The sequence below is a fragment of the Oncorhynchus keta genome, chromosome 26, assembly GCF_023373465.1.
Source record: "Oncorhynchus keta strain PuntledgeMale-10-30-2019 chromosome 26, Oket_V2, whole genome shotgun sequence".
Lineage (NCBI taxonomy): Eukaryota > Metazoa > Chordata > Actinopteri > Salmoniformes > Salmonidae > Oncorhynchus > Oncorhynchus keta.
In genome coordinates this window covers 43,237,509-43,264,220 of record NC_068446.1, presented here as the reverse complement: position 1 = coordinate 43,264,220, position 26,712 = coordinate 43,237,509, and the positions used below count along the sequence as shown (strand labels likewise).

At 43.2% G+C, this 26,712-nt stretch overlaps 1 protein-coding gene across 1 annotated transcript in view; it reads right to left on the bottom strand.

Moving 5' to 3' along the window:
• Nucleotides 1-4,647: 4,647 nt before the first annotated feature.
• Nucleotides 4,648-26,712, bottom strand: part of LOC118374319 (mucin-2-like) — a 40,037-nt gene continuing 17,972 nt past the window's right edge. Inside the window, exons 21-44 of the mRNA XM_052481125.1 lie at nt 26,511-26,621; nt 25,688-25,867; nt 25,298-25,537; nt 24,867-25,023; nt 24,357-24,485; nt 21,953-24,195; nt 16,012-16,707; nt 15,656-15,830; nt 15,176-15,423; nt 14,397-14,580; nt 13,698-13,911; nt 12,506-12,681; nt 10,214-10,283; nt 9,910-10,010; nt 9,744-9,775; nt 9,296-9,473; nt 8,916-9,020; nt 8,262-8,302; nt 7,375-7,497; nt 6,898-7,002; nt 6,203-6,331; nt 5,704-5,743; nt 5,364-5,487; nt 4,648-5,056 (exon numbers count right to left, since the gene is read on the bottom strand). Coding sequence (XP_052337085.1) covers nt 4,846-5,056; nt 5,364-5,487; nt 5,704-5,743; nt 6,203-6,331; nt 6,898-7,002; nt 7,375-7,497; nt 8,262-8,302; nt 8,916-9,020; nt 9,296-9,473; nt 9,744-9,775; nt 9,910-10,010; nt 10,214-10,283; nt 12,506-12,681; nt 13,698-13,911; nt 14,397-14,580; nt 15,176-15,423; nt 15,656-15,830; nt 16,012-16,707; nt 21,953-24,195; nt 24,357-24,485; nt 24,867-25,023; nt 25,298-25,537; nt 25,688-25,867; nt 26,511-26,621 — 6,012 coding nt within the window. The 3' untranslated portion in view covers nt 4,648-4,845. The remainder of the gene's footprint in view (nt 5,057-5,363; nt 5,488-5,703; nt 5,744-6,202; nt 6,332-6,897; nt 7,003-7,374; nt 7,498-8,261; nt 8,303-8,915; nt 9,021-9,295; nt 9,474-9,743; nt 9,776-9,909; nt 10,011-10,213; nt 10,284-12,505; nt 12,682-13,697; nt 13,912-14,396; nt 14,581-15,175; nt 15,424-15,655; nt 15,831-16,011; nt 16,708-21,952; nt 24,196-24,356; nt 24,486-24,866; nt 25,024-25,297; nt 25,538-25,687; nt 25,868-26,510; nt 26,622-26,712) is intronic.

The window sequence follows — 26,712 nt, the reverse complement described above, 5'->3', positions numbered from 1 at the left end:
TCTCAGAGCAAGTGATGTCACCGATTGAAACGCTATTTAGCGCGCACCGCTAACTAAGCTAGCCGTTTCACATCCGTTACACATGTCTATAATAATGTAGAGATGAAGGTAGCCTATAAGATCATTAGAGAGACCCTTGGTTACCCTTAACATGCTGACCAGACCGGACACATCACGTGTACGAGCGTCACAAAATAAATTTAGAAATCCATGTTATTAAATTATTGCACCCACACTGCTCGTGCACGCCAACGAGCGTCTGCGTTGCCAAGGGCTAAAATAGAAGTCAGTTCTATTTCTGACGCAGATCGGGCTTCAAGTCCTGCCTCTCCCATCTCCTCAATGGTTTATCGAAGCAGGTAGCACCCACGTGCCATCTCCTCATTGGTTATACCCACGTGGGTGATTGAAAGACAAAATGTTTTTCCGGTCATCGTGGTAATACTATGAAAGTGTAGATGCAAATCACTATATAAGTTCAACGATGAAAAAGCCTGGAGGAAGTAGAGATGAGTAGAAACGATTCAGTTGGCCGTTTTATGTGTGGATTAATTGTCGGAGTAGAGGACCTTGTGCATTTCAGGTCAAATAACAACTCAATGTTTATATCCCAGGACAAATTAGCTAGCAACAGCAAGCTAGCTAAATAGGACAAATTAGCTAGCAAGTGCAAGCTAACTAGCTAAATTGCCATACATGTTTAAGGATTTTCGACCTGTCCCCAAATTAATGTCATTGGTTCAGAGTTTGTTTCGATATTTTAACCTGCGTGTCGTGATTGCGATTGGTGTAGTGGGACAAAATACATTTATGCACAATGGCGCACGCGAGCAGCCGGTTTGGGTTCCGTGTTAAGATAAATGGGGTGGCAGGTAGCCTAGTGATTGGAGTTTTGGGCCAGTAACTGAAAGGTTGCAGGATTGAATCCCCGAGCTGACGAGATCAAAATCTGTTGTTCTGCCCCTGAACAAGGCAGTTAACCCACTGTTCCCCGGCATCATTGTAAATAAGAATTTGTTCTTAACTCACTTGCCTAGTTAAATATTTCATGCAGTTAAAGTGGCATTATTTTTATTTTTTTAACAAAAACAAACGAAAACAAAAAAACTATTTGTTATTGTTTTGAAACCCAGATCGGCCCTTTAATGTACATAACATAGTTGCCATTTCAAAAGATTGTTAATTCAACACCATTGAAGGGTTTCTGCTTGTCACACTCAGTGTCATGACAACCAAACTGCCCATCTCCACCTTCCTGTTACCGGTAGACATCACCTGACATCAAGGTGTTTCTCTATGCAGAGTGCCTAGCATCCGGTAGACATCAAGGTGTTTTTCTATGCAGAGTGCCTAGCATCCGGTAGACATCACCTGACATCAAGGTGTTTCTCTATGCAGAGTGCCTAGCATCCGGTAGACATCAAGGTGTTTCTCTATGCAGAGTGCCTAGCATCCGGTAGACATCAAGGTGTTTTTCTATGCAGAGTGCCTAGCATCCGGTAGACATCAAGGTGTTTCTCTATGCAGAGTGCCTAGCATCCGGTAGACATCACCTGACATCAAGGTGTTTGTCTATGCAGAGTGCCTAGCATCCGGGAGACATCACCTGACATCAAGGTGTTTTTCTATGCAGAGTGCCTAGCATCCGGGAGACACACAAACAGGGTTGGAGTCCATTTAATTTTGTCTACCGGACAGCTCTTTCCAGGTGGGAACAAGGTTTTGGGTCAATTCCAAAAAATGTAACTGCCATTGAGTTCTCCCCCTTCAATCCAATTCCAGTCTTATGCAAATTAATTTAAAAACAACCACATTCTGTAAGCCCTAAAGTGGAACATTACAGAAACAGGAAATAGACTAGTGTCCTGTCTAGGGGATGTACTGGTACATCACGCTGCCTCACACTACAGAAACAGGAGATAGACTAGTGTCCTGTCCAGGGGGTGTACTGTACATCAAGCTGACTCACACTACAGAAACAGGAGATAGACTAGCGTCCTGTCTAGGGGATGTACTGGTACATCACGCTGCCTCACACTACAGAAACAGGAGATAGACTAGTGTCCTGTCCAGGGGGTGTACTGTACATCAAGCTGACTCACACTGCAGAAACAGGAGATAGACTAGTGTCCTGTCTAGGGGTGTACTGTACATCAAGCTGACTCACACTACAGAAACAGGAGATAGACTAGTGTCCTGTCTGGGGGTGTACTGTACATCAAGCTGACTCACACTGAAGAACAGGAGATCGACTAGTGTCCTGTCCAGGGGGTGTAATGTACATCAAGCTGACTCACACTACAGAAACAGGAGATAGATTAGTGTCCTGTCCAGGGGGTGTACTGGTACATCACGCTGCCTCACACTACAGAAACAGGAGATAGATTAGTGTCCTGTCTAGGGGTGTACTGGTACATCAAGCTGACTCACACTAGAGAAACAGGAGATAGACTAGTGTCCTGTCGAGGGGTGTACTGTACATCAAGCTGACTCACACTGCAGAAACAGGAGATCGACTAGTGTCCTGTCTAGGGGGTGTACTGTACATCACGCTGCCTCACACTACAGAAACAGGAGATAGACTAGTGTCCTGTCCAGGGGGTGTACTGGTATACTATACCGTCATATCACATGTATATACTGTATACTATACCAGGGGATATACTGTATACTATACCGTCATATCACATGTATATACTGTATACTATACCGTCATATCACATGTATATACTGTATACTATACCGTCATATCACATGTATATAATACCGTCTATTGCACCTTGCCTATGCTGCTTAGCCATCGCTCATCCATATACTTATATGTACATATATGTACATATTCTCATTCACCCCTTTAGATTTGGGTGTATAAGGTAGTAGTTGTGGAATTGTTAGGTTAGATTACTCGTTGGTTATTACTGCATTGTTGGATCTAGAGGCACAAGCATTTCGCTACACTCGCATTAACATTTTATTTTGTAAAAATTTCATTTGACCTTTATTTAACTAGGCAAGTCAGTTAAAGAACAAATTCTTATTTTCAATGACGACACTGCCTGTTCAGGGGCAGAACAACAGATTTGTACCTTGTCAGCTCGGGGATTTGAACTTACAACCTTCCGGTTACTAGCCCAACGCTCTAACCACTAGGCTACCATCTGCTAACCATGTGTATGTGACCAATAACATTTGATTTGATTTGATATCGTGATGTTAATTTTTGTTTGCAGGGTTAATCCTAACCTCGTGTAAATATAGTACTCCTTTAGTACTGTATGATAAAACACAAAATAACAAATATATATTTCTGTATTATAATGTCAGGGATGACTAACTGTCATCCACAAAACAGATAAAGCCTTGTTTACACTGCAGGCCTTAATGCTCAGATCAGATTTGTTTTTCAAATCTGTTTTGGAATACTGACTGTCCAAACAGTTACAAGTGACCAAATCACCTTTCTGTGTGTATTCAGACAGCAGTCATTTGTTGACATGGCTACGCTAGTTGTCTTAGTAATGTGTGTATTCAGACAGCAGTCATTTGTTGACACGGCTACGCTAGTTGTCTTAGTAATGTGTGTATTCAGACAGCAGTCATTTGTTGACATGGCTACGCTAGTTGTCTTAGTAATGTGTGTATTCAGACAGCATTCATTTGTTGACATGGCTACGCTAGTTGTCTTAGTAATGTGTGTATTCAGACAGCAGTCATTTGTTGACATGGCTACGCTAGTTGTCTTAGTAATGTGTGTATTCAGACAGCAGTCATTTGTTGACATGGCTACGCTAGTTGTCTTAGTAATGTGTGTATTCAGACAGCATTCATTTGTTGACATGGCTACGCTAGTTGTCTTAGTAATGTGTGTATTCAGACAGCAGTCATTTGTTGACATGGCTACGCTAGTTGTCTTAGTAATGTGTGTATTCAGACAGCAGTCATTTGTTGACATGGCTACGCTAGTTGTCTTAGTAATGTGTGTGCAGTGGTGCAGGCTGATTGGTGGTGGCGCTCATGCTTCCTATCACTCAGAAGTTAAGTAGCAAGGTGACAATAATGCCTGCCATGGACGTTTCCTAGTTGTTTTGAATGTCCAGAATCATAGTGTAAGAACACTTTTAAAGCCTCGAAGGACAAGAATATCCAACTTTCAAAACAAGTCGGGTTTTGCTAGCCACAGCAGTCAACTAGCTAGCTAGGTAGCTGTTTAGCTAGCCACAGCAGTCAACTAGCTAGCTAGGTAGCTGTTTAGCTTTCTAGCATATTCACTCATTAACAATTAACAAGCTAGTTAGCTATCAAACGTTCTTGTTAAACTGTCATCAAATAAGCTAGCAAGCAAAATGCCAAATAACAGTCTAAAAACCACATGAGGTCAAATTGAGCAAGAGTTGTACTTTCAGACACATGACCTACGAAGGTGGTTTGAAATGTGGCTGGAAATATCTGCTTCCATGTTCTTTTTGTCTGTTCAAACAGTTGGAAAATCTACAGATTCTCATCTGATGTGCAACATGTTTTAGGGGGGAGGAATCACTTCAAACTGGCAGTGTGAAGAAGGCTAAAGAGGTTTCACAGCTGAATAAACCAAAGCTTTCTAAAACAAAGTGCATGCACTTCTACAAGAAAACAAACAACGGACATAACTATTTGAAGGTTGCATTTTAATAAGATAAGTAAGCATAAGTTTCTACATTTTAAATATGATTTAATCTACATTTGACATATAAATCAAAGCGATCAGATAAATAACAGCCATGTGAAGCAGGGTAGCAGGGTGTTCCTTAGTAAGCAGCGAGTGGATTGGTGCTGGACCATTCCCATCTGTATTAGTACAGATGCCATTTACACCAGTGTGTTGCTGCGTGTCCTGCGGGCAGGCACCCTAATGGCTCTGTTGCAGTCGCTGTGTCTGCAGCTACACTCCTCCACGTGTAGGTAGGTGTAGGGCACCACATCTCCATTCAGACAACGTAGGTCCACCGTGCGGTTACTGGACCGGGACTCCTGGCAACAGGCACAGGAGTGATCCAGAGACGCAGCCATGGCAGAGTACCTGGAGGACGGGAGTGGAAGAGAGGTGTTTCCAGAGATTAAGAGATCATCTACTCCCCAAGAGACAAAGACACCTCAACAAATGACATGTTTCACAAAACACAAATACATTTAGGGGGGGTGTGTGTGTCCCAGACACAGATTAAACCTAGTCCTGGACTAAGAAGCATGTTCAATGGAGATTCATTTAAAATGATGTTGAGTCCATCACTAGGCTTTTTAAACTGGATACTGGAACCCTCCCCATGGTGTTATGGCTGTGATGAGGCTCCACTGGGTTGTGATATTAGCATTGTTTCCACACTCACTTGGTGAAGGTGTTGCAGGATCCCTCACAGTACGGCATCTCCACCTCCTCAACAGACTGGCAGCTCTTGTGGTTGATGAAACTCTTCATGGATCCTACCTTACAGGCCTTGTCCTTCTCCACACCTGGTATTGGAGGGAGACACATCGTTATACATGATCTGTCTGGAAAGGCCATGAAAAAGAGCTGCACCTGTTTGAGTTCACTGACTACAAGGTGGCTCTCCTTGTCAATCATTATCAATTAGGAATATCAGTGGTTTTATGATGCATTAATCTGATCATATTCCAATCCTGATATGAAATTGTTAACAGCTTTGAATATTTCACTTTCATACTTACAAATTCTACAGCAGCCGTTTGCAGCGGTCTGAATTGAACCCTGTGGAGAAAAAAGTTTCAACATTTCATATTAGGACAAGAGAAGTAATTTTTATGTCAAATGAAAACTGGTATATTGTGTTACTGTACTGTGGATCTGATGAAAATGATTGTGGATCGAAACATTGTCAATAAGGTTGGTAATCGAGAGCATATGCAGTCAGCAGGCCTTTCTGTTCTCGTTATGTTGTCTACTGTACTCACAGGCTGGCCTTTCTGTTCTTGTTATGTTGTCTACTGTACTCACAGGCTGGCCTTTCTGTTCTTGTTATGTTGAGTACTATACTCACAGGCTGGCCTTTCTGTTCTTGTTATGTTGAGTACTATACTCACAGGCTGGCCTTTCTGTTATTGTTATGTTGAGTCCTGTACTCAGGCTGGCCTATCTGTTATTGTTATGTTGAGTACTGTACTCACAGGCTGGCCTTTCTGTTCTTGTTATGTTGTGTACTGTACTCACAGGCTGGCAGTTGGCCTGCTGGAAGGGTGGGCAATGGATGTTGGAGCTCTGGGTCAGATAACTATCACCGTTTTTCACACAGCTGTACTGCTGGCACTTGTCACCAGGAGCAGACCATGTATCTCCATGCTGGACACACACACACACACACACACACACACACACACACACACACACACACACACACACACACACACACACACACACACACACACACACACACACACACACACACACACACACACACACACACACACACACACACACACACACACACACACACACACACACACACACACACACACACACACACACACACACACACACACACACACACACACACACACACACACACACACACACACATGACATTAAATGTTTGTCATTTAGCAGACGCTCTTATCCAAAATGTTTTTTACATTGGAGCATTTGTCTTAAGATCGCTAAGTGAGACAACAACATACACCACTCGTAGTGGGTGGGGCGGACTGGGACTTATTTAACACACTCTTTAAAGAGGTAGGGTGTCAGTGGTTTTAGGGAGATGGGCAGGCACTCCTCTGTCCTCATATTATGGGGAAGCTTGTTCCACACAAACACACACAGCCGCACAATCAATGTAGACATTTATCAGAGACTTACTTACTACTTCTTAGTTAATCTGTGACAGTTAAACTGACAGAAACGGTACCTACCTTCAACAACTGCATGGTCCCATTGATCTGGAGGACACAGTGTGTCTGAACACATTTACCACAGCAGTCATCTGAGGAGTAGTCTGGCTCCTGGTACTCAGATCCCTGCGGGAGAAGAGGAACACATGAGTGACTTGCTGCAACACCTAAAAAGAATGATGATGATGATGATAATACACATTATTAAAGTGTGAATACAACCGATTGCCTTCCCAGGAGACTCTACAGAATAGAAGAACTCAAGAACAGATGCCTCACCACCAATTGAGAATGATTTTTAAAAGCAAGGACTGGGCTTAATCTGTCGGCAGTTCTGAATCAGACAAGGTTTACTTACTTCCTTAATCTGGGTCTAGGAAACCAGCCGATTAAAGTATAAAAACTCATTGACTGAATATATTTAAGCTACTCAATGGTATTTCAACTTTTGGTAAATATTTGAAATGTGAGCAGACACTCAGCTGTACCAGTTGTTACCTTTTCACAATCTTCGTCACATTGCATGAATCCACAGTCAATTTGGTAATGACCAGACTTGGGGTCCACTTTGTTGGTGCAGGTGCACTCCTGGCACTCTGATCCCGGTACTTTAGAATTGGGCTAGAAGAACAAGTAACTCATTACATTACACATTGCTTCAGGGGAACCAGGATACCCACTGTCTCTAACACTGGGGAACCAGGATACCCACTGTCTCTGACACAGGGGAACCAGGATACCCACTGTCTCTAACACAGGGGAACCAGGATACCCACTGTCTCTAACACAGGGGAACCAGGATACCCACTGTCTCTAACACAGGGGAACCAGGATACCCACTGTCTCTAACACAGGGAACCAGGATACCCACTGTCTCTAACACAGGGGAACCAGGATACCCACTGTCTCTAACACAGGGGAACCAGGATACCCACTGTCTCTAACACAGGGGAACCAGGATACCCACTGTCTCTAACACTGGGGAACCAGGATACCCACTGTCTCTATTTGACACAGGAAACCAGGATAAAAACCCAGTGTTTGTTTATGTCTAACACAGGCAGAATATTTTGTCATTACCAGGTATTCAATGCCTTTGTGAAGACAAACTTTTGCTCTGAAAGAGACAAGAGACACAAACAACCAATTGAGGGAGAACCAGGATACCCACTGTCTGAACATTTAACACAGTTCTGGGAACCAGGATACCCACTCTCTCCGACACTATTTGACATGAACCCATGTAGCGTCCCCATTGAGACTGCTACTGTTACACATACTGCATTATATTACCATATATATATATATTAAAACAAGTAAAAACCAGCAGTGTTTGTTTATGTAATGAACATTTCAGATGAGAGAGCAGAATATTTTGTCATTACCAGGTATTCAATGCCTTTGTGAAGACAAACTCTTTTAGGCTCTGAAAGAGACAAGAGACACAAACAACCAATTGAGAGAGAGACACAAACAACCAATTGAGAGAGAGACACAAACAACCAATTGAGAGAGAGACACAAACAACCAATTGAGAGAGAGACACAGACAACCAATCCATGGGACTGTCTAAAAGAACTGGTATTGTCTCAGCAATACAAACACAGGAATACTAGATAGTCTAGATATAGTTAAAGAGACCATACTACATGTAGATAGTCTAGATATAGTTAAAGAGACCATACCACATGTAGATAGTCTAGATAGTATAGATCAAGGTAAAGAGACCATACCATATGTAGATAGTGTAGATAGTATAGATCAAGGTAAAGAGACCATACCATATGTAGATAGTCTAGATAGTCTAGATATAGTTAAAGAGACCATACCATATGTAGATAGTCTAGATAGTCTAGATATAGGTAAAGAGACCATACCACATGTAGATAGTCTAGATAGTATAGATCTAGGTAAAGAGACCATACCACATGTAGATAGTCTAGATAGTCTAGATAGTATAGATCTAGGTAAAGAGACCATACCATATGTAGATAGTGTAGATAGTCTAGATAGTATAGATCTAGGTAAAGAGACCATACCACATGTGTGCTCTGGACAGCATTTCCCCTCAGGAACTGAAACCACTGGCACGAACCCAATAGGACAGTTCATGTTGGTAGGTGGGCAAGTGCTGCTGTCACAACCTAGGAGGGGAAAACAATAGCAGAGTATGAACATAATAATATGAGCTGATTCATGTCTTCACTATGTGTGTGTGTTTTCAACACGACTGAGCTGAGCCCAGCTGTACGGCACTGGCCTGGTTACACATCAACCATAGATCCTGGACCCGTGCTGGAAAGGACCATGTGAAAAGAACATATCCAAGCCAGCAGAGTACGGTTCAGCTCGGCACAATACTGTTGAAATAGAACTGAGTATAATATGTAAGGTAACAAAGGTGTTGTGAGATCCTTACGGCAGGCGAGGTTGGAGCAGCATGGATCGGTTGGATCGGTTTGGTTGACATATACAAAGCCTGGTCCAGTGCAGATCTCTACTGGTGGTTTGGAGCAGACCTTGGGTTTACAGTTCACAGTCTTGGTGGATTCCAAACAAACGCAATCCTGGCACTTGTACTCAAACCTCTCGTTGAACTGTGATGAGATACAACAAGAAGGGAGTGTGGTTCTATCAATGGGTTTTGTCAAATGTAGTGCACTAAATAGGACACAGGGGGCTAAATATAGGGCATAAGGGGGCCATTTGGCATTCAGACAATGTGGATAATACTGTGTGGACGCTGTAAGTAGGTTCTCATATAAACCTCTGGCATCATCCATGACAGAGCCAGTGGACGAGATAACAGTCTATATTAATTAGTCAAATAAAATAACGATGAATCAAAACCAAAAGGCCTAACTTACCTCTCGCGGAACTCCTTCAGGGTCAATACATCCTTGAAAAACACAAACACCACCATTTAGTAGAACAGTCATAGACCTCCAACATCCTTGGAAAGGTTATGTCCTAACCATCTTCTCTGTGTCGTCAACATGAAATGGACCAATGGCAGTAACTGGGAACACTCACCACACTTATCAACACAGATCCCTGAGTCCTTGTTGAAGAGTTTCATCCCATCAGGACAGAAACAGCCTTCTGTGCTGAAGTTCATCCTAGACTCGTCTGGACTGTAGAACACAACATTACAGTGACAACTCCTATTTCCTATTTCCTATTTCCTATTTCCTATGTACAGCAACTCTATCTTTCACTGTAGGTAGGTGTTTTCTCTTTGTCTTATTTCACAGTCATAACGTTGTCTACCTCAGTGAACGTAAAACATGAAAGCAAGGATGTTTTTGCGCTAGACAATCTCTAAATAGAAACCTACTTGTCATCACAGGTTGGCTGTTCTGCAGGACCGCAGGGCTTGTAGACTTTGTCAGCTGGACAGTCGCTGGCTGTTGAAGAAAGATACAACTCAGTTGTGACTGCAGCTATGGAACCCTGTCCTGACCACCGGATCTCTGTTTCGAGCACTTTGTGACAACTGCTGATGTAAAAAGTGTTATCACAATGGAAAATGTTCTGACTACAGTCATTATTTACAATCAGTTGATTGTAGGACTCTCTGTCTCTGTCTCTATATTACTCTTACTCTGGGGAACCTGTCAAGGATGTCCACTATCTCCATCATTTATAACTTCAAATACAAAAATGCACTAATCTAATATTTACAGATAGAAACCCCTCTCTCCTATGTGTGTGTTCATCAGCCAGAAGAGGACTGGCCACCCCTCAGAGCCTGGTTAGTATAGTATTGTTCCTGGTTCCTGCCTTTCTAAAGAGTTTGTCCATGCCACCGTGCTTCTGTTCTGTATTGCTTGTTGTTTGGGGTCTGATCTACAACACACTTGTTGTTTGGGGTTTGAGGCTGGGTTTCTAGTTTGTTAGTATGTTTGGGGTTGAGCCTGGGTTTCTGTATCTTGTTGTTTGGGGTTTACTGGGTTTCTGTACACTTGTTGTTTGGGGTTTGAGGCTGGGTTTAGTATTGTTCCTGGGGTTTTATCTGGGTTTCACTATTGCTTGTGTTGGGGTTTAGGCTGGGTTTTGTTTTCTTGTTGTCTGATCTAGGCTGGGTTTCTAAGTTGTGTTGTATGGGGTTTGAGGCTGGTTTCTGTATCTGCTTGTTGTTTGGGGTTTGAGGCTGTTCTGTATTGCTAGTGTTTGGGGTGTTCCTGGTCTCATCTTGTTGTTTGGGGTTTGAGGTTGGGTTTCTGTATTGCTTGTTGTTTGTTCCTGGTCTCTGTCTACTAACAACTAAGTTGTGTTAGTATAGTATTGTTCCTGGTCTGATCTACAACACACACTAAGTTGTGTTAGTATAGTATTGTTCCTGGTCTGATCTACAACACACACTAAGTTGTGTTAGTATAGTATTGTTCCTGGTCTGATCTACAACACACACTAAGTTGTGTTAGTATAGTATTGTTCCTGGTCTCATCTACAACACACACTAAGTTGTGTTAGTATAGTATTGTTCCTGGTCTGATCTACAACACACACTAAGTTGTGTTAGTATAGTATTGTTCCTGGTCTGATCTACAACACACACTAAGTTGTGTTAGTATAGTATTGTTCCTGGTCTGATCTACAACACACACTAAGTTGTGTTAGTATAGTATTGTTCCTGGTCTGATCTACAACACACACTAAGTTGTGTTAGTATAGTATTGTTCCTGGTCTGATCTACAACACACACTAAGTTGTGTTAGTATAGTATTGTTCCTGGTCTGATCTACAACACACACTAAGTTGTGTTCGTATAGTATTGTTCCTGGTCTCATCTACACAGTTCCTTGTTCCTGGTCTTCTACACAGTTCCTTGTTCCTGGTCTGATCTACAACACACACTAAGTTGTGTTCGTATAGTATTGTTCCTGGTCTCATCTACAACACACACTAAGTTGTGTTAGTATAGTATTGTTCCTGGTCTCATCTACACAGTTCCTTGTTCCTGGTCTTCTATACAGTTCCTTGTTCCTGGTCTTCTACACAGTTCCTTGTTCCTGGTCTGATCTACACAGTTCCTTGTTCCTGGTCTCATCTACACAGTTCCTTGTTCCTGGTCTGATCTACACAGTTCCTTGTTCCTGGTCTGATCTACACAGTTCCTTGTTCCTGGTCTCATCTACACAGTTCCTTGTTCCTGGTCTTCTACACAGTTCCTTGTTCCTGGTCTCATCTACACAGTTCCTTGTTCCTGGTCTTCTACACAGTTCCTTGTTCCTGGTCTGATCTACACAGTTCCTTGTTCCTGGTCTTCTACACAGTTCCTTGTTCCTGGTCTTCTACACAGTTCCTTGTTCCTGGTCTCATCTACACAGTTCCTTGTTCCTGGTCTGATCTACACAGTTCCTTGTTCCTGGTCTTCTACACAGTTCCTTGTTCCTGGTCTCATCTACACAGTTCCTTGTTCCTGGTCTCATCTACACAGTTCCTTGTTCCTGGTCTGATCTACACAGTTCCTTGTTCCTGGTCTCATCTACACAGTTCCTTGTTCCTGGTCTTCTACACAGTACTTCATATCTCTTCAATGGTGGACTTATTTATCTATCCTTATTAGGTGAGTCTTATTTAACCTGGTGAGTCTGGATGTTTTCAACGAGTACAGTAAGCCTACCACAGAGCTCGGTGTGGTTTCTCCAGTAGATGCATACTCCGAACTGGGCACAGGCAGCAGCGTATGTCTGCAGACTGGTGCACTCCACCGCTGGGTTGGACACGTGGCAGCTGTCATAGACACAGCCCTTGTAGAAGTTGTCAGGTGAGACAAATGGATGACAGGCTGCAAAAATGCTGTGGATTGAAAACCACAGATGAAAGAATATGAGAAACAGACCTTCCAAATACACTGTAAGATTCATATTGGTTTCTGTCCGACACAGAACACACCTTTGTGTCTAGGTTAGGGGTATAGAGCTACATCACTGCATGTGAGAATTTAGTCTGTGATAAGTTAGATTGTTGATAGTTACAACAGGTTTTATAACTTTACTCAAACTCCTGACAGACTGTTTAATGGAGTAGCTGGCCACTCCTGAAAGACTGTTCAACGGAGTAGCTGGCCACTCCTGACAGACTGTTCAACGGAGTAGCTGGCCACCCCTGAAAGACTGTTCAATGGAATAGCTGGCCACTCCTGACAGACTGTTCAATGGAGTAGCTGGCCACTCAGCACAGACTGTTCAACGGAGTAGCTGGCAATTTTCCCACACAGCATTTGTGTCATTTAAATCACCCTAAGCATGACATTTGATTAGAGAACTTGTACAGTGCCTTTACGAAGGTAGACCTGTCCTTCAGGAGATCACAGTGCCTTTAGGGAGGTTTACCTGTCCTTCAGGAGATCACAGTGCCTTTAGGGAGGTTTACCTGTCCTTCAGGAGATCACAGTGCCTTTAGGGAGGTTTACCTGTCCTTCAGGAGATCACAGTGCCTTTAGGGAGGTGGACCTGTCCTTCAGGAGATCACAGTGCCTTTAGGGAGGTTTACCTGTCCTTCAGGAGATCACAGTGCCTTTAAGGAGGTTGACCTGCCCTTCAGGAGATCACAGGACCTTTAGGGAGGTTTACCTGTCCTTCAGGAGATCACAGTGCCTTTAGGGAGGTGGACCTGTCCTTCAGGAGATCACAGTGCCTTTAGGGAGGTTTACCTGTCCTTCAGGAGATCATAGTGCCTTTATGGAGGTTTACCTGTCCTTCAGGAGATCACAGTGCCTTTAGGGAGGTTTACCTGTCCTTCAGGAGATCTTAGTGCCTTTAGGGAGGTGGACCTGTCCTTCAGGAGATCACAGTGCCTTTAGGGAGGTTTACCTGTCCTTCAGGAGATCACAGACAGAGGAGTCTGGCTTGCATGGCTTCTGTGTGGGTTCAGGGAGAGGAGAGTTGGTGGGGATTCCAGGTGGCACATGGCAGTCTGGTTGGTAGAGGTCCTTGGCTGGCCAGTAGTCTGCCATCAGAGCACAGTTCTCCACCAGCTGACCTCCAGGCAACATGCAGTCATCAGCCTGGTTGTTGCTACATGTTCCTGGAAGAGATGCATACAGTTCAGGTTCAAGTCGTTTATTTAGGCATTTGCAGCTATTAAAAGTAATACATACATTGGACATCTTTGTTGGAGCTCTCTCACATTTAGTACAGCACATACAGTAAAAATATCAGACACAGACATCAGACAGGAAAGCCCAAACCATTGTTTGCTAGCCTGGTCCCTGATCAGTTTGTGCTGTCTTGCCAAATCCTATGGTTCGATATCTGACAACAACCGTGGGGTTTTGGTAAAAAGAATCCAAACAGATCTGGGACCAGGCTAGTTGTTCACCTCCAACCTTGGATAAATGATTTCCATCAATTCAAAGACTTCTCCATGAGGCTTTCTCACACCATCCTCAGAATAACAAGTGACCACTCTCTGTTTAACTTCAGTGATTCACAATCATTTCTCAGCTCTTATGTTTAAATGCCCAAGATACATAGTTTGAGGACAACAAATGAATGAAACTAAGTCCTTACCACAATGACCCTGTGTATTGTTGCCAAAGTGTTGCCAAGGAAGGTTGACACTGAAGCCAGTGACTCCAAAGGTAACTACCACCTGGAGGTGTGCTATCTCCAAGACCATGTTGATACCAGAGTTCATCACCTTCACACCGTGCCGCGTGAAGGGTAGTCTCAGGGAAACTCCATCAATAAGAGCCTGAAAGACAGATGGCAGGGAGAGAGGGATGAAAGACAGATGCCAGGGAGAGAGGGATGAAAGACAGATGGCAGGGAGAGAGGGATGAAAGAGAGATGGCAGGGAGAGAGGGATGAAAGAGAGATGGCAGGGAGAGAGGGATGAAAGACAGATGGCAGGGAGAGAGGGATGAAAGAGAGATGGCAGGGAGAGAGGGATGAAAGAGAGATGGCAGGGAGAGAGGGATGAAAGAGAGATGGACGAAAGGGGGGATAGAAAAGGATAGGAAAAAGGGATGGAAGAGAGAGAGATCAATCTTCAGGATCTCTTAAAGAAAAGGGAAGGTGACCGCAATACTTACTAATATCATGACATTACAGGTTGAATTAAGTTGATGGAGAACATCAAATTCATATGTTGTATCAATGAAAGCTACGGATGTGGAGAACTAATGCACAATTCAGTTCAGAGAATGAAATAATGGAAGAGAATTGTCTTTCATTTTCACATAAATCATTTCTCAGTCCTTTAGGCCCCAAATCCAGCCATTCAACATATATATGGCCTGAATTGCTTATATTGATTTCTGAGCCAGTTTATCCACTTAATAAGTTACCTCCAACTGAGCAGCTCCAATGAGGTTGTGATTCTTCAGTGTTATAACTGTTGAGCGGTAGGACACAATGATGGATCGAGGACAAGACACGTCCTCGGTGGGATCACAGTTGACGTTGTCGATGTAGATCTTGAAGTGGTGACGCGGCAACATCTCCTCCATCAGCACATAGGTACAGTTCCCTTGGAAGCTGTAGAAGAGCCCGTCGAAGGTGATGTAATGGGGGTCTCCCCAACCCTCACAGACGCCTGTCATGAAAATAAACACTGTTATAAAGCAGACAGACATTACGATCCTCTGACAAAAATGTTTGTTTTTTAAAATGTATGAAGTAATATTTATATTGAGTATATTATATTGAGTATTATTCCAAATGTTAGTGATAAAGTGTTAGTATGTTATTAGTTACAGAAACTGGACATGGCCATCTACCTTCCTGACCAGGTCAGAGGAGAAGAAGAAGAAGCTTTCACAACTCACAGTCACACACGAATCGTTGGCAGCAGTAGAACTCATCCCATTGTAGCACTGGTTTCTTGCCATTGGTACATGTGATTGGCTCAGGCTCTGGGCATTCATACGGAATTATCTCAATGGTGTTGTTTTCAATGCATCTGGCCAAAGTGCAGTTGCAGAGCCAGAAAGTTTCATTTTGCTGATATTTTAGAGAGAAAAGAAAATTGCACGTCATCAGAGAGCTTTTACAATTCACACAGGAATCAATTAATACGTCTCTGAAAGGACTTTTCAACCTCGTTGACATCAAATGTTGGCTATGTGTTATCGACGTTAGGGGAGCCCAGTTGATTATGTGATGGTTATATTGAGGTACTTACCACTTTGTCCCACTCAGGACAAGTGATTGGTGGAGGGGTTGGTGACCCAGTTGTGGTTGGTATTGAACTGACTTGATGTTCTGGTGTTATTGGAGGACCAGTGACAACCGATTCATGGGTTGTTGGTGATGTGGTTGTCATTGGAGTTGTGGCTTCTGTTGTAGTTGGTGGTTTAGGTGTTGTTGTAGGAGCTTTAGTGGTTGTGGTATCTATGACAGGGGTGGTTGTGGTTGGTTTTTCAGTTGTCCTGGGGGTTGTGGTTGATTCTTCTGTTGTTGTTGGGGTTGTGGTTGGTTCTTCTGTTGTCCTGGGGGTTGTGGTTGATTCTTCTGTTGTCCTGGGGGTTGTGGTTGATTCTTCTGTTGTCCTGGGGTTGTGGTTGATTCTTCTGTTGTCGTTGGGGTTGTGGTTGATTCTTCTGTTGTCCTGGGGGTTGTGGTTGATTCTTCTGTTGTCCTGGGGGTTGTGGTTGATTCTTCTGTTGTCCTGGGGGTTGTGGTTGATTCTTCTGTTGTCCTGGGGGTTGTGGTTGGTTCTTCTGTTGTCCTGGGGGTTGTGGTTGATTCTTCTGTTGTCCTGGGGGTTGTGGTTGATTCTTCTGTTGTCGTTGGGGTTGTGGTTGATTCTTCTGTTGTCCTGGGGGTTGTGGTTGGTTCTTCTGTTGTCCTGGTGGTTGTGGTTGGTTCTTCTGTTGTCCTGGGGGTTGTGGTTGGTTTTTCAGTTGTCCTGGGGGTTGTGGTTGGTTTTTCAGTTGTCCTGGGGGTTGTGGTTGGTTTTTCAGTTGTCCTGGGGGTTGTGGTTGGTTTTTCAGTTGTCCTGGGGGTTGTGGTTGGTTCTTCTGTTGTCCTGGTGGTTGTGGTTGGTTTTTCAGTTGTCCTGGGGGTTGTGGTTGGTTTTTCAGTTGTCCTGGGGGTTGTGGTTGGTTTTTCAGTTGTCCTGGGGGTTGTGGTTGATTCTTCTGTTGTCGTTGGGGTTGTGGTTAGAGTTATGGCTTCCGTTGTAGTTGGTGGTTTAGGTGTGGTTGTTGTTGGTGGTAATGGTGTGGTAGTTGTTGGTGGTAGTGTTGTTGTTGGTGGTGGTGTGGTTGTTGGTGGTGTTGTTGTTGGTGGTGGTGGTGGTGTGGTTGATGTTGTAGTTGGTGGTGTTGGTGTTGTTGTTGCTGTGGTAGTTGTTGGTGGTATTGGTGTTGTTGGTGGTGGTGGTGTTGGTGTTGTTGTTGTTGGTGTTGTTGTTGGTGGTATTGGTGTTGTTGTTGTTGTTGGTATTGGTGATGTTGATGGTGTTGGTGGTATTGGTGTTGTTGTTGTTGGTGTGGTTGTTGTTGTTGGTGGTATTGGTGTTATTGTCGTTGATGGAATTGGAGTTGTTGTTGTTGGTGTTGTTGGTGTGGCTGTTGGTGGTATTGGTGTTGTTGTTGTTGGTGGTACTGGTGTTGTTGTTGGTGTGGTTGTTGTTGTTGGTGGTACTGGTGTTGTTGTTGTTAGTGGTTGTGGTATTGGTGTGGTTGTTGTTGGTGGTGGTGTTGGTATTGGTGTTGTTGTTGTTGGTGGTGTTGGTGTGGTTGTTGTTGGTGGTAATGGTGTGGTTGTTGTTGTTGGTGTTGTTGTTGATGGTATTGGTGTTGTTGTTGTTGTTGTTGGTGGTGGTGGTGTTGGTGTTGTTGTTGGTAGTATTGCTGTTGTTGTTGTTGTTGTTGGTATTGGTGTGGTTGTTTCGGGGGGTATTGGTGTGGTTGTTTCGGGGTATTGGTGTGGTTGTTGTTGGTGGTATTGGTGTGGTTGTTGTTGGTGTTGTTGTTGTTGTTGTTGTTATTGGTGTTGTTGATGGTGTTGGTGGTATTGGTGTGGTTGTTGTTGGTGGTATTGGTGTTGTTGTTGTTGGTGTTGTTGTTGATGGTGTTGGTGTTGTTGTTGTTGTTGGTGGTGCTGTTGTTGTTGTTGGTGGTATTGGTGTGGTTGTTGTTGGTGGTATTGGAGTTGTTGTTGTGGTTGGTGTTGTTGATGGTGTTGGTGGAATTGGTGTGGTTGTTGGTGTTGTTGTTGTTAGTGGTGTTGTTGTTGTTGGTATTGGTGTTGTTGTTGTTGGTGGAATTGGAGTTGTTGTTGTTGGTGGTATTGGTGTTGTTGATGGTGTTGGTGGTATTGGTGTTGTTGTCGTTGGTGGAATTGGAGTTGTTGTTGTTGGTGTTGTTGGTGTGGTTGTTGGTGGTATTGGTGTTGTTGATGGTGTTGGTGGTATTGGTGTGGTTGTTGTTGGTGGTATTGGTGTTGCTGTTGTTCTTGGTGTTGTTGTTGATGGTGTTGGTGGTGTTGTTGTTGTTGGTGGTGCTGTTGTTGTTGGTGGTGGTATTGGTGTGGTTGTTTCGGGTGGTATTGGTGTTGTTGTTGTTGTTCGTATTGGTGTTGTTGATGGTGTTGGTGGAATTGGTGTGGTTGTTGCTGTTGTTGTTGTTAGTGGTGTTGTTGTTGTTGGTGGTGGTGTTGTTGGTGGTATTGGTGTTGTTGGTGGAATTGGTGTGGTTGTTGCTGTTGTTGTTGTTAGTGGTGTTGTTGTTGGTGGTATTGGTGTTGTTGTTGTTGGTGGAATTGGAGTTGTTGTTGTTGTTGTTAGTGGTGTTGTTGTTGTTGGTGGTGGTGTTGTTGGTGGTATTGGTGTTGTTGGTGGAATTGGAGTTGTTGTTGTTGTTGTTAGTGGTGTTGTTGTTGTTAGTGTTGTTGTTGTTGGTGGTATTGGTGTTGTTGATGGTGTTGGTGGTATTGGTGTTGTTGTTGTTGGTGGAATTGGAGTTGTTGGTGGTATTGGTGTTGTTGATGGTGTTGGTGGTATTGGTGTTGTTGTCGTTGGTGGAATTGGAGTTGTTGTTGTTGGTGTTGTTGGTGTGGTTGTTGGTGGTGGTTTTGGTGTGGTAGTTGTTGGTGGTGAAGGTGCTGTTGTTGTTTTTGTTGATGTTAGTGTTGTTGTTGGTTTTGGTGATGTTGTTGATAAACATTCAACGCAACAGAGGACTCTAATCTTATAGTTAAAGCACTTAAATGGTCTCTGAGTTTGTTTATTTTCTTCACATATTAACCCGAAGTCAACATCGCACTCCACAACTTGGCCTGTCGAAGCTACATAGTCCTCTAAGCTTGTATTTGGATAGTCTGTAGCTACACATTCAATATCCTGTGGATCTTCACACACTTCTTTTCCACTCTGCGTGATATTCCAATACGTTTCCCAGTCACTCTTATCTTTATCATCATCTTCATCATACCATTCTGACCACTCACAGGTAGGAATACAAGGAGTAGTTGTTGGCTCTGGTGTCTGGGGTGTAGTTGTTGGTGGTATTGGTGTGGTTGTTGTTGGTGGAATTGGTGTGGTTGTTGTTGGTGGAATTGGTGTGGTTGTTGGTGTTTGTGTGGTTGTTGTTGGTGGTATTGATGTTGTTGTTGTTGTTGGTGTTGTTGTTGGTGGTATTGTTGTGGTTGTTGTTGGTGGAATTGGTGTGGTTGTTGTTGGTGGAATTGGTGTGGTTGTTGTTGGTGGTATTGGTGTGGTTGTTGTTGGTGGAATTGGTGTGGTTGTTGTTGGTGGAATTGGTGTGGTTGTTGTTGGTGGAATTGGTGTGGTTGTTGTTGGTGGAATTGGTGTGGTTGTTGTTGGTGGAATTGGTGTGGTTGTTGTTGGTGGAATTGGTGTTGTTGATGGTGTTTGTGTGGTTGTTGTTGGTTGTATTGATGTTGTTGTTGTTGTTGGTATTGGTGTGGTTGTTGTTGGTGGTATTGTTGTGGTTGTTGTTGTTGGAATTAGTGTGGTTGTTGGTGTTTGTGTGGTTGTTGTTGGTTGTACTGATGTTGTTGTTGTTGTTGGTGGTATTGGTGTTGTTGATGGTGTTGGTGGTATTGTTGTTGTTGTTGGTGGTATTGGTGTTGTTGTTGTTGGTGGTATTGGTGTGGTTGTTGTTGTTGGTGTTGTTGTTGTTGTTGATGGTGTTGGCGGTGTTGTTGTTGTTGTTGTTGATGGAGTTGGTGGTGTTGTTGTTGATGGTGGTGGTGTTGTTGATGTTGCTATTGTTGTTGCTGTTGGTGGTATTGGTGTTGTTGTTGTTGTTGGTGGTATTGGTGTTGTTGATGGTGTTGGTGGTATTGGTGTGGTTGTTGTTGGTGGTATTGGTGTGGTTGTTGGTGTTGTTGTTGTTGTTGGTGTTGTTGATGGTGTTGGTGGTGTTGTTGGTATTGGTGTTGTTGTTGTTGTGGTTGGTGTTGTTGTTGTTGTTGGTGTTGTTGTTGGTATTGGTGTTGTTGTTGTTGTTGTTGGTATTGGTGTGGTTGTTGTTGGTGTTGGTGTTGTTGTTGTGGTTGGTGTTGTTGATGGTGTTGGTGGAATTGGTGTGGTTGTTGGTGTTGTTGTTGTTAGTGGTGTTGTTGTTGTTGGTGTTGTTGATGGTGTTGGTGGTGTTGTTGGTATTGGTGTTGTTGTTGTTGTTGTTGGTGTTGTTGATGGTGTTGGTGGTGTTGTTGGTATTGGTGTTGTTGTTGTTGTTGTTGGTGTTGTTGTTGTTGTTGTTGTTGTTGTTGGTATTGGTGTTGTTGTTGTTGTTGTTGGTATTGGTGTGGTTGTTGTTGGTGTTGGTGTTGTTGTTGTGGTTGGTGTTGTTGATGGTGTTGGTGGAATTGGTGTGGTTGTTGGTGTTGTTGTTGTTAGTGGTGTTGTTGTTGTTGGTATTGGTGTTGTTGATGGTGTTGGTGGTATTGGTGTTGTTGTTGTTGGTGGAATTGGTGTGGTTGTTGGTGTTGTTGTTGTTAGTGGTGTTGTTGTTGTTGGTATTGGTGTTGTTGATGGTGTTGGTGGTATTGGTGTTGTTGTCGTTGGTGGAATTGGAGTTGTTGTTGTTGGTGTTGTTGGTGTGGTTGTTGTTGGTGGAATTGGTGTGGTTGTTGTTGGTGGAATTGGTGTGGTTGTTGTTGGTGGAATTGGTGTGGTTGTTGGTGGTGGTATTGGTGTGGTTGTTGTTGGTGGAATTGGTGTTGTTGATGGTGTTTGTGTGGTTGTTGTTGGTGGTATTGATGTTGTTGTTGTTGTTGGTATTGGTGTGGTTGTTGTTGGTGGTATTGTTGTGGTTGTTGTTGTTGGAATTAGTGTGGTTGTTGGTGTTTGTGTGGTTGTTGTTGGTTGTACTGATGTTGTTGTTGTTGTTGGTATTGGTGTGGTTGTTGTTGGTGGTATTGGTGTTGTTGATGGTGTTGGTGGTATTGTTGTTGTTGTTGGTGGTATTGGTGTTGTTGTTGTTGGTGGTATTGGTGTGGTTGTTGTTGTTGGTGTTGTTGTTGTTGTTGATGGTGTTGGCGGTGTTGTTGTTGTTGTTGTTGATGGAGTTGGTGGTGTTGTTGTTGATGGTGGTGGTGTTGTTGATGTTGCTATTGTTGTTGCTGTTGGTGGTATTGGTGTTGTTGTTGTTGTTGGTGGTATTGGTGTTGTTGATGGTGTTGGTGGTATTGGTGTGGTTGTTGTTGGTGGTATTGGTGTGGTTGTTGTTGTGTTGTTGTTGGTGTTGTTGATGGTGTTGGTGGTGTTGTTGGTATTGTTGTTGTTGTTGTTGTTGTTGGTGTTGTTGTTGTTGTTGGTGTTGTTGTTGGTATTGGTGTTGTTGTTGTTGTTGTTGGTATTGGTGTGGTTGTTGTTGGTGTTGGTGTTGTTGTTGTGGTTGGTGTTGTTGATGGTGTTGGTGGAATTGGTGTGGTTGTTGGTGTTGTTGTTGTTAGTGGTGTTGTTGTTGTTGGTATTGGTGTTGTTGATGGTGTTGGTGGTATTGGTGTTGTTGTTGTTGTTGGTGGAATTGGAGTTGTTGTTGATGGTGTTGGTGGTATTGGTGTTGTTGTCGTTGGTGGAATTGGAGTTGTTGTTGTTGGTGTTGTGGTTGTTGGTGGTATTGGTGTTGTTGATGGTGTTATTGGTGTGGTTGTTGTTGGTGGTATTGGTGTTGCTGTTGTTCTTGGTGTTGTTGTTGATGGTGTTGGTGGTGTTGTTGTTGTTGGTGGTGCTGTTGTTGTTGGTGGTGGTATTGGTGTGGTTGTTTGGGTGGTATTGGTGTGGTTGTTGTTGTTCGTATTGGTGTTGTTGATGGTGTTGGTGGTATTGGTGTGGTTGTTGCTGTTGTTGTTGTTAGTGGTGTTGTTGTTGGTGGTATTGGTGTTGTTGATGGTGTTGGTGGAATTGGTGTGGTTGTTGCTGTTGTTGTTGTTAGTGGTGTTGTTGTTGGTGGTATTGGTGTTGTTGTTGTTGGTGGAATTGGAGTTGTTGTTGTTGTTGGTATTGGTGTTGTTGATGGTGTTGGTGGTATTGGTGTTGTTGTTGTTGGTGGAATTGGAGTTGTTGTTGTTGGTGGTATTGGTGTTGTTGATGGTGTTGGTGGTATTGGTGTGGTAGTTGTTGGTGGTATTGGTGTGGTTGTTGGTGGTGTTGGTGGTGTTGTTGTTGTTGTTGGTATTAGTTTTGTTGTTGTTGGTGGTGTTGTTGTTGTTGTAGGTATTGCTGTTGTTGTTGTTGGTTGTATTGGTGTGGTTGTTGTTGGTGGTGTTGTTGTTGTTGTTGGTGGTGGTGTTGTTGTTGTTGGTGGTGTTGTTGTTGTTGTTGTTGTAGGTATTTCTGTTGTTGTTGTTGTTGGTTGTATTGGTGTGGTAGTTGTTGGTGGTGAAGGTGCTGTTGTTGTTTTTGTTGATGTTAGTGTTGTTGTTGGTTTTGGTGATGTTGTTGATAAACATTCAACGCAACAGAGGACTCTAATCTTATAGTTAAAGCACTTAAATGGTCTCTGAGTTTGTTTATTTTCTTCACATATTAACCCGAAGTCAACATCGCACTCCACAACTTGGCCTGTCGAAGCTACATAGTCCTCTAAGCTTGTATTTGGATAGTCTGTAGCTACACATTCAATATCCTGTGGATCTGCACACACTTCTTTTCCACTCTGCGTGATATTCCAATACGTTTCCCAGTCACTCTTATCTTTATCATCATCTTCATCATACCATTCTGACCACTCACAGGTAGGAATACAAGGAGTAGTTGTTGGCTCTGGTGTCTGGGGGGTAGTTGTTGGTGGTATTGGTGTGGTTGTTGTTGGTGGTATTGGTGTGGTTGTTGTTGGTGGAATTGGTGTGGTTGTTGTTGGTGGTATTGGTGTGGTTGTTGTTGGTGGTATTGGTGTGGTTGTTGTTGGTGGAATTGGTGTGGTTGTTGGTGGTGGTATTGGTGTTGTTGATGGTGTTGGTGGTGTTGTTGTTGTTGGTATTGGTGTTGTTGTTGTTGTTGGTATTGGTGTGGTTGTTGTTGTTGGTGGTATTGTTGTTGTTGTTGTTGGTGTTGTTGTTGGTGGTATTGTTGTGGTTGTTGGTGTTTGTGTGGTTGTTGTTGGTTGTATTGATGTTGTTGTTGTTGTTGTTGTTGGTATTGGTGTTGTTGTTGTTGGTGGTATTGTTGTTGTTGTTGGTATTGTTGTGGTTGGTGGTAATGGTGTTGTTGTTGTTGGTGGCATTGGTGTTGTTGTTGTTGTTGTTGTTGGTGGTGGTGGTGTGGTTGTTGTTGTTGGTGGTGGTGGTGTTGTTGTTGGTGGTGGTGTTGTTGTTGTTGTTGGTGGTGGTGGTGTTGTTGTTGTGGTTGGTAGTGGTGTGGTTGTTGTTGGTGGTGGTGGTGTTGTTGTTGGTGGTGGTGGTGTTGTTGTTGTTGTTGGTGGTGGTGTGGTTGTTGTTGTTGGTGGTGTGGTTGTTGTTGTTGGTGGTGGTGTTGTTGTGGTTGGTGGTGGTGGTGTTGTTGTTGTTGTTGGTGGTGGTGTGGTTGTTGTTGGCTTTGGTGTGGTTGTTGTTGTTGGTGGCATTGGTGTGGTTGTTGTTGGTGGTGGTGTGGTTGTTGGTGGCATTGGTGTGGTTGTTGTTGGTGGTGGTGGTGTGGTTGTTGGTGGCATTGGTGTGGTTGTTGTTGGTGGTGGTGTGGTTGTTGGTGGTGTTGTTGTTGTTGGTGGTGTGGTTTTTGGTGGTTCTGTTGTCAATGTGGTAGTTGTTGGTGTCCACGGTGTTGTTGTTGGTGTTGGTGTGGTTGCCTGGGGGGTTGTTGTTGATGGGCCTGTTGGTGGGCATTCCTCGACACACTCCCCGGTCTCTTCATCAAATATTGGCCTATCTGGAGGGCATTTTGGGTAGCAACCTAAAAAGAAGACATTGTGATTTAGTTGTTTTGATTGAGTTATTACATATAATGAAGTTGAGGTTAAGAAAAACGAATTGATATTTTGCAAAGAAGGGCATGTGCATATGGAACAAACATGCAGGCTGATGCCAATCAAATCAAATCGCATGCTGCCTCACCTTCCAGATTGGGAAGAGGGTTGTCACAGGTCCCATTTGGATTCAGACAGGTCTTGAAGCAAGGTGTGTGGCAAGGGCTGTAATGCCATTCACATTCACCTGGATCGTTGTAGTAGTCACAGAACACAGCTAGAAAAGGGAAGACGTACAGGTTCATACACTGAATACACATTGCCCTCAGCAAATGGCACCCTATTCCATATGAAGTGCATTACTTTTTATCAGAACCCTATGTACCCTGGTCAAAATCATCCACTGTAATGTTCCACATTAAGATATCTATTTAAACCAACCAGCTAAAATATACTTTAGATCCACATCCTCACATTGTCACCATGCTTGGGTTCTTTCAACAGCATATTCAGTTACTTAGTATTGTAAATGCTAATCAGTCAAGTTACACCAGACCTGCCAAATAATTTCACTGCCAAGCCTGACAGTCAAACAGTGGAAGTGTGTGACCTTTGGAACACAAGCATAATGAACCCCCAAAAAATGTGTTGTTCTTACGACAAATTTCTGGTGTTCTCCATGCAACACAGACTCCAGCTTCGGTGCAGGCTTGGGCGTAGGCTGCTACAGCTGTACAGAAACACTCACAGTCTCCGCCAGTATCACAGGCACAGGAGTCTTTCACACAGTTCTCAAAGTACAGACTAGGGTCTACCTGTAAAACACATACAGAGAGAACACACATGATGCACTAATACTGTATTATTATTTTTTGTTTCTTAGAGAATTATTCAAAACACATTTAACGACAGACATGTTCATGAATAAAATCATTGAGGATGACAAGAAAGTCAACGTTTAAAACGATTTGGGTGTATTTCTTGGTTCAGAAGTTTGACTGTCCATCATCCTATCAGTGTTCTGTCTGAACCTTTCACCTGGTTTATAGCTGTACGGTTTATACATAGCAATCTGTTTCAGCACTGTACCTTCTTGTGACACAGTTGGAAAGTCTTTCCTGTGATGATGCTGCACTGCATCTTAGCCCAGTTGTGACGGTTGGGTCTGGCTCCACATGGGTCCACGTTGCTCTCTGCGTTGGGACAAGTGCTTGACACTTTCCAGCTGTTAGCAAACTCCACAGGGCTGCTGACTATCATCTGACCTTGTGTGGTGAAGTCATCTCTGCCTTCTCCATTATAGTTCCCACACAGGCCGCACACTGCTCCCTATAGACACATAGAAACGATAAGGCGAACATAGTGGTACTGTACCAAATCAATCACTGTTAGCAATACAAAATGCACTCTGATGTCTGATGTCTTGTTCATCTATTTCATCACAGGTTCTCTGTGTTAACCCTTCAACACTAAACTTACACTATGCTGTGGCTCCAGGACGATGCGGACGGTTGTTTTGCGGTCCCACAGCACTGCGATCCCGATGTCTGACTCAACAATCAGGTACAGACCGACGGTCCTCACTCGGTACTGGATCTGAGAGCCCACTCCTAGGTCCACCACTTCATGGGTCCCCTTTGATAGTTTCAGCTCTGTTCTCTGTAAGGATAAGGATTTATCACTTCCTGTTCACAGACAATTAGGCTTGAAATTGTTTTCCCCCAAATCCCAGGTTTTCCATAAATACTTGTTGGAGGATTCAAGGATTTCCTCCTTAGTCCCTTTTAATTTCTGAAAATTTGCACTTATGATTTCTGGAAAAACAGGGAATTTGGGGAAAGTTACCGGAATTTTGCAAAAATATGACAGACAATACACTTTATAAAGCTTTTTTATGAAGAAAAAAATGACTGATTTTTGCAGTTAGTGGCTATTTGGAGAAAGTTTTACTTGCAATGATTGTGATGGTGATTTTACCTACTTTAGTTGAATTCATGAATTGTACTGTCTCTCTGAATAAGTCGCTATGAATAAGAGCATTTGCTAAATAATGCTAAATAATGTATTTTTTGTTTGTATGAATGTCAAATGATCTCTCATTATGGTCCAACAGGTATAGAAAGGAGAATGGCTCAATATAAAGCCTGGAGTGGAGTAAATGGAATGGTATCAAACACATCAAAACAAGTCAAGCATTTGATGCCATTCAATTCATTCCGTTCCAGCCATTACTATGAGCCCATCCTTCCCATTGAAGGTGCCACCAGCCGCCTGTTGTAGTGTATCATTTGTCCAGTCTTACCCCCAGTTGAACCCTGACAGACTTGGAGCAAGTGGTGCCTGTGGTTCCACACGGTATGTTCTCTGTGATCACCATGAATTTGTCCTGGACAGGCCGGTTCCCACATTTGTTCTTAAAGGGAGACAGAGGGAGAGAGTACTTTAGAAACTAAATGAGACTTTTGCCATTTAAATGATTAGTTGGTAATATAGAAGACAATAGC